The sequence below is a fragment of the Lepisosteus platostomus genome, chromosome 6 (genome assembly GCF_059453375.1).
Source record: "Lepisosteus platostomus isolate fLepPlt1 chromosome 6, fLepPlt1.hap1, whole genome shotgun sequence".
Lineage (NCBI taxonomy): Eukaryota > Metazoa > Chordata > Actinopteri > Semionotiformes > Lepisosteidae > Lepisosteus > Lepisosteus platostomus.
The window spans coordinates 50,758,782-50,772,567 of record NC_142616.1 but is presented as its reverse complement, the minus strand read 5'-3'; the positions used below and the strand labels follow the sequence as shown (position 1 = coordinate 50,772,567).

General features: G+C 36.3%; 1 protein-coding gene across 5 annotated transcripts in view; it reads left to right on the top strand.

The window, feature by feature from the left end:
• adamts9 (ADAM metallopeptidase with thrombospondin type 1 motif, 9) overlaps positions 1-13,786 on the top strand; it is a 60,584-nt gene that overhangs the window by 2,533 nt on the left and 44,265 nt on the right. For all 5 annotated transcript variants that reach the window (XR_015939617.1, XM_088636245.1, XM_088636244.1 and 2 more), the window contains exons 3-18: positions 350-512; positions 3,377-3,663; positions 4,132-4,215; positions 4,317-4,441; positions 4,909-4,949; positions 5,169-5,274; positions 5,799-5,945; positions 6,204-6,345; positions 7,004-7,108; positions 8,026-8,171; positions 8,550-8,731; positions 8,866-9,002; positions 9,755-9,872; positions 9,970-10,065; positions 12,027-12,193; positions 12,729-12,858. Coding sequence is in view for 4 of the 5 variants with exons in the window: in XM_088636245.1 (XP_088492371.1) it covers positions 350-512; positions 3,377-3,663; positions 4,132-4,215; positions 4,317-4,441; positions 4,909-4,949; positions 5,169-5,274; positions 5,799-5,945; positions 6,204-6,345; positions 7,004-7,108; positions 8,026-8,171; positions 8,550-8,731; positions 8,866-9,002; positions 9,755-9,872; positions 9,970-10,065; positions 12,027-12,193; positions 12,729-12,858 (2,176 nt within the window). In the remaining variant the exon portion in view is untranslated. The remainder of the gene's footprint in view (positions 1-349; positions 513-3,376; positions 3,664-4,131; positions 4,216-4,316; positions 4,442-4,908; positions 4,950-5,168; positions 5,275-5,798; positions 5,946-6,203; positions 6,346-7,003; positions 7,109-8,025; positions 8,172-8,549; positions 8,732-8,865; positions 9,003-9,754; positions 9,873-9,969; positions 10,066-12,026; positions 12,194-12,728; positions 12,859-13,786) is intronic.

Sequence of the window (13,786 nt, the reverse complement as noted above, 5' to 3'; positions counted from 1 at the left end):
TCCTGAATTAGCGAATGTGGAGACTCAGTTTTAGCATTCAGGCAGTGCTGATCTAAGTTGAAAGGTGTACAAATGACTTTGATGTTCAAGCATGCTTGTTTACTAAACAGAAGTTTAAAAGTACAGCCTTAACAAAATACAAATGGTACTTGTCCCTTTCGATGTGTAAGAATCAGGAGTGGGCTTCAAAAGTTATTTTGTTGTGATATGTTTTTTTTTTTTATTTCTGAACTATTTCTAACTACAGCTGTATTTAGAGCTGATAGTGCAGGGTATGTAAGATAAAATTTCAAGTGTTTATCACGTATGTTGATCACTTAAGCAAAACTACCCATTTTTGTTTCTAAAGCTTGGCACTTTTAGGTCTCCTGAAGGGGAATATTTTGTAGAACCTCTCCACAGCTACAATGGGAAATACTATGAAGAAGAACACAACAAACCTCATCTTGTCTACAGAAAGGATGCTCCTGTGAAAAAAACAGCAGGGGACAAAAATACGTGTGATGTTTCAGGTAAATGCATGTTGGTGATCTGAACTGATGTATTTTTGTGATATGAAACATAAGCAATGACACGCAATCGTGACCATTTTCACTGTCTTCAATGGATTGAACACGCACAGAGAATGTTCCTCTCACTTCAATACTCATTTGTGCCTCACCAAAAATAACGACTTTGGTTAAGTATATCACATGTCCCTCTTACCTGAACAGGAGGATAAAATTAGACTAAAACATCCCTTCACAATTCAGTAACCAAGCTAAATCCATAATGTTAAAGCAAAACAGTCACTTATCAAGAGTCAGGTGCTTTGTGGACAGTGTGAAAGTTTCAGTGAGATGAAAGAAGAGCCTACTGTAGGAATTTCAAACATTTTAGATCATGAGAAAGGTCTGCAAGCTGGATGGGGTCATTCAGTCCATTTTGAACTGATTAAATTAAAAGTTTCAAGATAAGTGGAACATGTAATATATTGTGCTGGCAAAATGTGTTTGCTCTTTAAAAAAATCGAAGTGAAAACATTTCTCTTTTTTGTCCTGTCTGCTCAGAACAATGTAGTGTTTGTTTTGCAGCTACAGGTCTGTCACTGGCTAGAATGCTGTTTCGTTTTAGATACAGTAGGTTTTTGCTCCAGAATGAAACTCCTGTAACACTCCTGAAGAAACATTGGAGGAGTAGAAGCTGCTTTATTTTATGAATGTTAATAATATAGCAAATGTCACTACAGAGTTGTATTTCTCAGATACTTGCCTGAGCTCCCACTGTCTTATTTCAGGTTTAAAGAGATATGTGATATGCATGTTGGAATTTGCCTTGAAGTTGTTGATAAATTGTCATCTTAGGCTAAAGCCAAACAAGTTTCAGTCCTGCTAAGTTTTGTATGTATTTGGTTCGTAACTGCTTTAAGTTGGTCATCATCTCTCCACTTTGGTAGTGAATGAAGTGGTTTATTGACTTGGCTCTGAAAACAAACTGTGTTTAAAAAGATCTGTTACTAACAGAACACAAAGTTACATTATGAGAACTAAAAATCTGCCCTCCATCCCTTTCTTCACATAATGTTATGCAAGAACATATTGTAGAAGCTGCACTCAGTGCAGTAAATAAACAGGAGCAAATTAATTTTATTTTTAGATAATATTGTGTCTAAAACTCTTCAATGTTAGTAGGATTTGTATTCATTGAAACTTGTTAAAACTGTTTTTGATCTTTACAGTAGATATTTGGGCTATGATAATATTATTTGTTAAAGAATGCATTAAAAAAATTCTGAATGAGAATAAAATGCAGCTGTCAGAACCTACTAATGTACTGTATTTGAAAAATGTGACGTAATGACTTTTATTTTCTAAGAATAATTTTCTATAGTATGCATTTGCAGATCTCAAACAGGAAAGCAGATTTTATGCAGAAGATAAAGTATGGTATCAAACAATCTCTGTTTATTGGTTCAAATTCCCATTGCCTCTTGCCTGTTGCCACTTAAACTTCCTTTAACCTTTACAGTACAAAGATCAGAAAATCCGTCCAGTACTATTAAGGTATTGTAGAAAAGTAATACAGTCTTCAGTAATTTAAATGTGAATTTTTGTGAGATAAATTCTGGATGGTGTTAATCCATCCATTAACAGCTGCTTTATGTTATCCTGTGACATTTCCCTCTTTATACAATGGTCAGTAAAAAATATTGAGTCTTGCTGTAGATGTCTTAAACAAGCAAATGTGTTATGAATAGTGGTTCAAGGGATATGTAGAAGGAAAGATCAGTTTGTTGTTCTCCATCTGCAGTGCTGAGTGAGATTTGGTAGTACTTTAATCACAACCAATTTTATTTTGCTGCCTTCCATCCACTACAGAATCAAAGCTTTCCATTTCCTTACATTCCAAGGCTTGGGTTTTATTTATCGATGCTATAATATGTCAGCCGGTGCTTTTATTGCAACAATATTAACCACATGGAAAAGATGGGGGTTCATTGACAAAATAGTGAAAAGATGGAGTGCTACTTCCATCTACTTGTTCTTGGGCCGATGTTACAATATTGTTGGCTGATATGAACAGGAAAGCAGCAACGACGTAGTACTGATTAAGAATTTGGATAATAATCTTGTAATGACAAGTACTTCAGCAATTAAAATGGACTACTGCTTGGTCTTGGTCTTAAGTGTTTAGTACTTAAGAGTTGCCTAGTATTTACTAAAACCTAAATTCCTACAAATACTAGAAATTTGATGTCATTTTTTTTTTTCTTGGGGAGACATGCTTGGCTCCATGTTAGTAACATGGCTGTTTGCCAGACTCACCTAACATGAACCTCCCTCTTCTGCTTTTCCAAGGCCTCTGGAGCAATGCAGTTCCCAATGAGAGCTTTTTTTGAGCTCCATTTTCTTGTCTATGTATTCTGTAGATTTTGCTGAATCATTATAACACAAATCAAATTAATTATTTAAACTTGTCCTTGAACACTGGGAAGAAAACAGGTAAGACGGAGATATTATGTCAGGGGGCCTAGCCTGTTAAGGATGTTTTTTTTCTTTAAGAGCACATAATGACTGTAATTTCTGAAATGTAATTTTCGCATTGGCAGGGAGATCAGTTTTGTTAAGCTTAGTTGGGCTGAAAATACAAAGAAAACAACGGCACATTTTTCTTGTTTCTAAAGTTGGTTTGTTTTGTTTTCAAAACCCACAAAAATTGCCATTAATAATCTGGAATACAGTATATAACCTTAAATTGTCTTTTGTTAGAAATTTAAATCATGTTTTGAAATGTCCAAAAAGAGTAAATAGCTAAAGACAATTTGACTCTGCTTTCATGCGCTTTTAAATATGAATCTCTTCGATCAGTACTCAGATTCATTTAAATATTTTTTAAGGACACAAACATAGACATAGAAGATTTAAAGGAAAACTGAAGAAAGGACATCCAGGCAGTATGTTTGAAGATTTGGAAACTTTACGAGGAAGGATACCTACAGGTGACCTGGTCACAGGCGAGAAGAAATGGAAACGCAACCATACCTCTGACTCAGGAGCCCACAGGAGATCAAAACGTTTTCTCTCATACCCTCGATTTGTTGAAGTCATGGTGGTGGCAGACAACAAGATGGTTGACCATCACGGGAATAACCTTCAGCACTACATTCTGACATTAATGTCTATTGTAAGTCTTCACGTTTTTTTGTTGCCTTTTTTTAATTTTTGGCAATTTAATGGGTGATGCGCATTTGCACAAAGCACATTTTTAAATAATGTGTAACCTGTAAATCGAAGAGAGAAGTCTTGCATGTGTGGATTGCCGAACTGAATTCTAAAAACTGTGCACACGATTGTAGCTCGTCATGCAGGAGGCCAGCTGACCTAAATTTTAATTCTGGCAAAGGCATCAGCTTGCACTGCTGGAAAGGAGGTAACAGGCAGTTTCTCCAGCGGTGAAGTGAACCATGTTTTTCCCAGGAACATCAGACTTAATTCATGCACTTGCTGCAGTTGCAGAGTTAAAGTGTACAAGGTTTTAGCCTGCTATCCCTGCTAAAATAAAGCTGCCCGCATTCAGTACATTCATATATAGGTATCAATATATTTTAATCACCTTTTGAGCTTCTAAATATATTGCATACTTATTTTGCAGGTATCTTCTATTTATAAAGATCCGAGCATTGGAAATCTTATTAATGTTGTCGTTGTGAAGTTAGTTATTATAACAAATGAACTGGTAAGTTCAATACTTTATTTGAAAAAATCAAAACATTCAACATTAAGAAAAATGCTGATTCTTCTAGAAAATGCTCATTCTAAATATGTTTCATTCATTAGGATGGTCCTATAATCTCATTTAATGCACAGACCACTTTAAAGAACTTCTGCATCTGGCAGCAAACTCAGAATCAGCCTGACGAAAACCACCTTTCTCATCATGACACTGCTATCCTCATAACAAGGTAAAGAGACAGTGTAACTAAAAGAGAATACTACAAATAATGTTAGGGGTGTACTTAGAAGATACAGTTTGGCCCTGGTCCCAGATCTTTCTCCAGAAAGGCCCAAGAGAGGGAAATCTCAAACACAGCCAAGGTCACTGACCTCCAGAAGAAACTGTTAGAAAGGTCACAAATAAACAGTTAGAATGCAGGCCATGCAAGCAAGTTACTTTAATTAGGGCTGACATATTGACTTACTGATTAAAATGGACTGGGATGGCTCGTTTTCAGTGGATTTCTTCTGTCTTTCAAAATACTATCCTCTAGTTATACAGTAGCATGGGTTCCTGTTTGTATTCTCATTTGCCAATTGCTGAGAAAACATGGTCATTAACCATATTTTTGGACATTTGGGGAAAAATAACCACTGGTACGAGCTGTGATCTTAAAGTCTTTTTGAGTAACTTTTAACTATTTTTCTTTTTCAGACAGGACATTTGCAGGGCACGTGATAAATGTGATACATTGGGTAAGATTTTATTTTTCCTCCTGAAATATGTGAACAGATGGATTAAAAGACGTCATCTTATGTGGATGGATATTTTTTGTCATTTGAACAGAGTATCCCTTTTTGGTTAGTAAAGATAATGTCTATCCTTTATCTAAAGTACTTGTATTGTTGGTCTTCTTCAGTTTTTGTTCTGGCAAGGGTAAAGACAAACTTAAATTTCATGATTCTTTCTTTTAGGGTTAGCAGAATTAGGCACTGTGTGTGACCCTTACAGGAGTTGTTCCATCAGCGAAGATAATGGACTAAGCACAGCGTTTACAATAGCACATGAGCTTGGTCATGTGTAAGTATGGTGCTAGTGTTCTTGTAATATGTGCTTTACTTTAACTTAAAGTTCTGTTTTAGTTAGATTTAAGTACTGTTGCCCGGGATTGGAAATTACTGCTCATTTATTCCTGGTTGAGTGGACTTGAATGTAAAAAACTCCCTTGAGATTACTGAGTTAAGATATTATGTTACTGCCTTTCTTGGCACAGAAACCTAAAACAGTAAAAATGTGAAAATGGTGGATCAAATCACTGATGTGGTCTTAATGGCAGCTGCTAGTGACTTGCTCTTGACATTTTAAGCAGTATATGTGTCTCAGTGTAATGCTTTATAATGTGTTTCTCGAGGCTGCAAATTTTATTAATAATTTGTATTGCTGGCCATTGCCTTACACTCACTAAGTCACAAGCTACAATTCAGATTTCTTCCTTTTGAAAGCTTATATAAAATCTCTAACTGATATGATTCTGTAAGAAAACACCAAACAGTAATCTAACGACGGATTCAAAAGATATGTATTTTTTTCTTTGATATTTTTAGGTTTAACATGCCTCATGATGACAGTAACAAATGTAAAGAAGATGGTGTGAAAAACCAACAGCATGTAATGGCACCGACACTTACCTACTATACAAACCCGTGGATGTGGTCGAAATGCAGCAGAAAATACATAACAGAATTTCTTGAGTATGCAAACAACAGATTCATACATTCCAAAGCGCATGTACTATATAATTAGCCTTTTTATGCAAGATCTTCTCCTTTATATGTAGAGAAAATATTACATCAGAAGTAGTGCCAAATCCAGTGATTTGCAGATGTTTTGGTAATTGCTAAAATTAAATATTCTTTCTTTTGCTTTGTAATTATACAGTTTCTTTACCACTGTGTCTTAGTTTTGAGGGTTTGTGCCGTTGCAGTTTAGTCACTTTTTATTTCTATTAGTACAGGGTATGGTGAATGCCTGCTTGATGAGCCAGTATCTAGACCATATTATCTGCCTCAGCAACTTCCTGGACGCTTATACAGTGTTAATAGACAATGTGAATTAATTTTTGGACCTGGAACACAGGTGTGCCCGTACATGGTAAGTGACAGTATGGAAATGATTGTATTACCCATGATGAATTATTATTCTTGTGCATCTGTCCTGTGATTGCTAAGTCCTGTGTAGTGGCATTATTTGTATTAAAAATGGCAAATTTTCACTGCTGTCGGCACAAACAAAGCTGGGGTGCCTGTTTAGGCTACTCCTGTATTTATTATTTTCGACCTTTGTACAACTCTTTGGTAATGCATGTAAAGGTAAGTTCAGCAGTTCAGCCAAAATCTGTAACCAGGCATGACCAACATAATGCCTGTGATATATGTTGTGTAATATGTTATATAATGCCTTTCTGGTAGATGTGAAACATCTGTTCATGTTACAGGTCATCAAAAGGTTATCCAGTATCCCAAAACACATATTAGTAAGGGGCATTAGACAGGAATAATATAAGACAGGGGCTTTGCAATAATTCATGTGAATTCTTTTTCCTAATATTGCAATTCATGCTCATTTTTAGTTTAAATATTTTAGTTGTAGTGTTTTTCGTTCTGTAAAAGTGACTAATGAAAGAAAAGGCCTTCACATTGAACTTCAAGGTCTCTAATGCTGAAATACTTTGATATGTATTCCCTGTACCATGCCAGTATACTGCAACTGTGTTTGTTTGATTGGCAAGTGTCTTGTTGGTGTGTGACAGACGCAGTGCCGGAGGCTGTGGTGCACGAGTCCAGACGGGGTGCAGAGAGGATGTCGCACTCACCACATGCCCTGGGCGGACGGCACAGAGTGTTCCCCAGGAAAGGTATGTGACTAACAACATCACTCAGTTTCTTGAGCGCCGCTTAACGTTCCAAGATGTGTTCGAATAGTATGACTAATACTTCCCACTTTGATTATTACCTAGGAGTTGAAGGTTTAACCAAAGTTCCATGTTCTTTAAAAAAAAAAAATATGTTGTGTTGTGGCATAAAGCCTGACATTTGTTTCCACTGTTCTAGTCTTTAAAATGAAGTATTTTTGTGAATTCATTACACGCAAATTAAGATCGCCTTGTTTGTTACTTGTGTAGTAAATATTCCTCTTTAATTAGCACTTTTCAGATTTATGCATCCTGCTTAGCTTCCTGCTTGAAAACTTATAGGGCAGTCAAACTACAGCACAACAACTGAGCCACACAGATGGCAAGAGCTTATTTTATTAACCCATTGCAGGTTGAGTCCCAGAAAGCTTCTGAAAAAATTACATTTGACAATTCAAAATAGTGCCCAACATTTTTCCCCAATATTTTTCACAGAAGCAAAGCATGGTGGTCCCTTCGTGCTTAATGCCTTTAATAATCTCACCGCCCATTTAGGGGTCTTTTCCACCTGGAATGGATGTGCCCTTATTGCAGGTTCTTGGGCAGTATACAGTAGACAGTGGATGCCCTGATCAGGGCTTAAATTGAAGCAAATAATCTCAACAATACAGTTCCCGTATACGATTGTAGTTACTTGATTGACATTCTTTAAAAAACATTAAGCCCCTTCTCTTGGAAGCATGTTTAATGTGCAAAATACATCTATCCTCTTCCTTTTCATTTGAGCTAATTTTCAACTTCAGGAACTGTGACCTAAATTTGAAATACATTTATATTACCATTAAATTTAACTGAGCTTCTTTGTAGTTGTTTTTTCTTCTGTAAGTCATCGCATTCTTTCTAATTTTTTTTCTGCACAGCATTGCAGACATGGGCTGTGTATTGCAAAGGAGCATGATGCCCCACCAGTTGAAGGAGCCTGGGGAGCGTGGAGTCCTTTTGGAACCTGTTCCCGAACCTGTGGGGGTGGCATAAAGATTGCAGTCAGAGAATGCAACCGACCAGTGTAAGCACTCCTTCAAATTACAGAAGTTTGTTTTGTCCTTGTCACTTCCTCGTGAAGACTCTGAGCAGTGAAAGTGTTACACACTTATCCCCAGTACGGCTTTCTGTGCTTTAGCCAAGTTCAAGTCAGACTTGCTAAATAAAAAGCACAGTTTTATCACTGAGAATTACACATTTGCACAAGGTTATAAGAGTTATAACAGAAAGCAGATGGATGTAGTCAGAGAAATTGCAGAATAGGCCCATATGCACAGTTATAACAGAGGTAGTGCAGAGAATCATCCCTTGTGTGCAGGTGAAGCTGTAATTCTGTAGTTACCGCCACAGTTATAACAGAGACCAATCCCATGATCCCTTATTTAATCCCATGATTTTATAGGCCGAGAAATGGTGGCAAATACTGTGTGGGGCGCAGAATGAAGTTCCGCTCCTGCAGCTCTGAGCCTTGTTCCAAGCAAAAGAAAGACTTCAGGGAAGAGCAGTGTGGTGCCTTTGACAGGAGGCATTTCAACATTAACGGTCTACCTCCAAATGTGCGTTGGGTTCCAAAGTACAGTGGAAGTAAGTCAACAGGAGTCTTTTTCATTAACACCTTTTTACATCTTTACTGGAGGTTCCTTGTATTTGGGAGACCCATCATACCACTTCCTTTTACAGTTTAATGACTTTTTTGTTTTGTTTTTCTTCTTTAACAGTTTTAATGAAAGACCGCTGCAAGCTGTTTTGCAGAGTTGCTGGAAGTACAGCCTATTATCAGCTCAGGGACAGAGTTATAGATGGCACCCCTTGTGGGCCAGACACTAATGACATCTGCGTCCAAGGTCTTTGTCGGGTAAGAAAGCAAAAAACAATTTACTTTGCAACAAATGAGAAAAACTGTATTTTTGTCTTAGCCGTTTGTTGATGGGATTAGGTCCTGAATAACAGACACTGTTGTGAACAAAGTTATTGGGGTTTTCATAATCGATATATTTCATCTGGAGAAGCTGTCCAGTTATCAGTTTCTCCAGCTCTAAAGCTTAGACGAGACTTTCATTATGCAGTTATAGCGCACATCTAAAATGTTACCATTTTCTGACAGTAGATACTTCATGTTCATTACTGGAAAGGTTCCCAAATAAAAATAAACCCAAAGATAATATTCAGTTAATCAAGAAAGGTAATTAATGTGCCATTTATACTGCTAAATATATTGTACTCATACTGTATGAAATAAAAAATATCAAGTAACATAGCACATAACTTATTTTTAATTTTTGGCTTTTCAATGTATCTTTTCTGTAACTTCTTTCTTGCATTTGAGTTTTGATCCTCTTTAAAAAGGTGTATACATCATTTATACATCATGTATACATCATTCCATCATTGGAATGGGGTGAAAATTTTTGTTTGGCTTTGTATATCGGGGTGAACTATTAGCTTGAAATTTTTTTAATTTCAGTTGTTTATCATAACATTGTGATTCTGAATTTAAAAATAAAAACATTGAGTGAAAAGAGTTGGACAATGTAATATATCTTAAACTGTAAACAGAGGTGTATGTTTCTTACACACTGTGACCATGCACTTATTCTTTTTGTGCAGCAAGCTGGCTGTGATCACGTTCTGAATTCAAAAGCAAGGAGAGATAAGTGTGGCATTTGCGGTGGTGATAATTCTTCATGTAAAACAGTTGCAGGAACATTCAATACCGTCCATTATGGTAAGGGATATCTATTTTTTTTCTAACTTATTTTTTAAAAGATTTTAATTTTCATTTATGAGTTTTGTTTTCACAACTTCCATTGTTGTGTTTTCAGGATATAATGTTGTTGTACGAATCCCTAGTGGTGCTACAAACATAGACGTGCGACAGCACAGCTATTCAGGGAAACCAGAAGATGACAACTACCTTGGTAAGGATCTTGAGTATAGTATGAATGGGCCATGAATACCCAATTTCAACACCATCACTTTTTTCATGCATATGATACTGAATGAAATATAATTTGGAAGTTAAAATTGCACATGAGCCTTGCATTTAGTCTGTAGCGCAAGACATAATTATATTCTGATTGTTTAGTTTGCAGTTCATTATTTCATTGTCTGTGCTTTTACTGCTGCCTAACAGGAGATGTATAAGGCAAAACTGAAAGGTTTGGTAATGAAGAAAGCATGGAGGAATATTGAAAACTTTAGGAATATTTGTGAAATCACCTAGTAATTTAGTATCCTGAAAAAGCCTAGCTGTGTCTTCAAAATGCCAAAAGTCAAGCAGAGACTGGTTTAAGTTGTTTCTTAGAGTATCCAGTTGCATCATGTTACTACCAGGATTGATTTTCTAGGTACAGAAGAACTCTCTTGCATTATAATGTACCAACTTCCTACTGTGCTTTTATTTATGAGTCTACATTATAATTCTTTTCGTCTAATTTGAAGAAATTATAAACAGAAATTGGCGGGGCAGTGGATGCAGTAGTAAGCATCGCTGCCTCACAGTGCTGGTGCCCTGGGTGCAGTTGGTGGGGTGTTGTCTGCATGGAGTTTGGGTGTTCTCCATGTATTCGCATGTAGAACACACAAACGTTTCCTCTGGGTCCTCCGGCTTCTCCCCACAGGCCAAAGACATACTGGTAGGATAAATTGGTCCTGGTGTGGGTGTGTGCATCTTTGTGTGTGATTGTGCCACATGATGGACTGGCATCCCAGCCATTGTGTATCCTGCCTTGTGCCCTGCGACACTGTATTGGATAAAGCAGTTAGAACATGGATGAATGAATAGTCAAGCGTTGTGATTGTGTCATGATTGGTCAATCTTGAAAGGAGAAAATAAAGGCTGTAATTTATTGGTGTATTTTTACTTTCTAATTACCTCTGGTTAAAACCAAAAATGAGTTTAGTGTGGTTTTTCATGGTGCTTTTAGTGTGGTTTTTGTTTTATGCCAAATAGGAAACTCATTAGAACTCGAAATGAGTTAGAAGCATAAATGTAGTATAAGCGTCTAGCATTAAGTGGTGTTGTATTAAAGTTGTTGACACAAAACCAAGCATGACAATTTAAACTGGGCTTTGTGGGAAAGCAAAAGCCATCAGCCATTTTTAAGATCTATGACCTCCTCTTTGAAATAGTTTCAAAGAAAGTTAGAAAATTGATTTGACTTATAAAACCATAAAAGCATGCTGAACATATGCTTCTCTTTACTGTATGCATTTTCAATCTAAATTGTTTTATTGACCAGGGACGTTGTGAATGCTTATTTTACTAGACAGCATTAGCGGTACATCTCAACTCTAGTTTGACTTTGTAGCAGTATAACTGTGATGGGTGAAATGGTGGGGAAAGTAACTCAGGAAATTAGCTACATAATCGCATTAGTGTGAATTTGTGCAGTAGACTGCTGTTTAACAGGAAACACTGAGTTTTCATGGAATGCTGGATTATTTTTCCCAATTAAGTACTTCTTTCTATTGCATACTTTGGAAATTTTGTTAAAACACAAATACTCTTAGTTTCTTAGTTTTAATTATTAGTAATTTCTAAGACTTTGTACATTAGGAATTATTGTGGAACAACATCTTATCCCCAAAACTTATAATAGTTTTTATTTTTATTACAGTCGCTGACAAAGATTCTCAAACTTTGTCGTATCTAATTTTTACCTTATTGCAGCAGATTGATTTAAAAACATTCCACTTTGTACAATCATTTTTAATTTACCAATCAAACATAAAGCTCTCATGGCAAAAATGAACATTTTTAAATATATATGCTTTCCATTAGGTCTGATGAGATTGAATGTATTATTTTTTTGTGAGGCACTGAGTAGAGTAATCAGTTAATTGCAGTAACACTTTTTTTTCTGTTTCTCTCATCTAGCCATTTCTAACAGTCGTGAAGAATACCTGCTTAATGGGGAGTTTGTTGTAAGCATGTTTAAAAGGGAAATTAAAGTGGGAAATGCTGTAATTGAATATACTGGCTCTGATAACGCTGTAGAAAGAATTAACTGCACTGGCCGCATCGAGGAAGAGATTGTTGTTCAGGTAAAGGCATCTCTGTTTCTTTGCTCGCCCTTTTTACTTTACTATGAATTTTTCATCAAATGTCTGGATAAAAACTAAATTCTATGCTGTTACTTTTTAATCTCGGATTCTGAGATTGAAGGCTAAATTAAAGATTTTTTTCTCAAAAATATCAGCACAGCCGATGCCTCACAGCCCTTGGATCCTGACTTTGATTCCAGAGGGGGAACTCTCTGTGTGGTGTTTGCATGTTGGGGTGTTATTTCTTCACCTGCTTCCCAGACAGGCTCTGGGTTGCCACAACCCTCCCCAGCAATGAGCAACTTTCAGATAATGGATGGGCAGACAGATGGATTTACTAAGCTGTACCTGAAAGATTCCATAAAAAGCATTCGTCATTGCCCTAACATTTATTTCTTCACTAAGCAACATATTTTCCTTTGTTTTCTTTCTGCAGTTCCCTTCTTGCCAAGACATTACAGTTACTCAGCAGAATCTAAAGCTTTGAAATAAAATCCTCTGCAAACTTAAATATCTGACTGTTATCTTTACACAGGTTTTATCTGTGGGTAATTTATACAACCCTGATGTGAGGTACACATTTAATATTCCTATTGAAGACAAACCACAGCAGTTTTTCTGGGATTCTTACGGCCCCTGGCAGGAGTGTTCCAGGCTTTGCCAAGGTATGTATGAAAACGATAAGCCAGATAGATGAGGGAGACAAACTCTCCATGAGACCATTTTTTTCCACAATCTCTGCACCAAGCTGTGATTGTCTCTGTGCTAAAGGAAAGAAAAAGAAACAATTTTAAAAGCAGAAAAACTCCACTTCAAAGCTTATGTTCATAGCTCCAGAAGTGTTATTTTAGTTGAAGTTTTTCTTTTGCACTTCTGTTGCTGTGTTTTTTCAAGCAAAATGGAAAAAAGTACTTAGTGGACAGTTTATGAGTGGAAGGTAGATCTCTGCTTTTTTTTGAAAGCAGAAAAAAAGTCTACTTCAAAGTTAGAACCCAAAAGGGGCTTTTAGTCAATAATTGTTTCTTTTACATGTAGTTTTGCAATTGAAATAGAAAAAAAAATTACATAGGATAAAAAATAATTTAAGTTTGTAAAATCAGCCGGTTTAGGAGTGGGTGTTGGACCTTTTCTAGGACTTGTAAAGTACATTACCTATATTATTGACTTCATAGCTGAAACTATGAATTGTATTGTCTAAAAATACAGATGTACTTATCTTTTTCTGATAATATACTGAGAGAAGGAAAAATGAGAGGAACTTGAAATCCATTAAATTTGTATCTTATTGTTGAGACTGATATGTTAAAAATTTTAATTAAAATAATGCTAAAGATATCAATCAATCAATCTTTTGTTTGTTATTATGCCCTTTGCAACGCTTTTCCACAGAGTGCTTTGCATGTTAGTGTTACTGCTCAGAATATAGTCTCCGCTGACCGTGTGGGCACAGTCATCTTGGGTTTGATGTTCCAGATTCTGATGTCATAGGCCGTCAGGACACGTGTGCTCAGTGTCAGATCTCTGGGCCAGAGTCCAGGCAGTGGAAAAATAAAAAAGATGAGTTCTGTATAGTTAAGTGATCTAAATGAATAA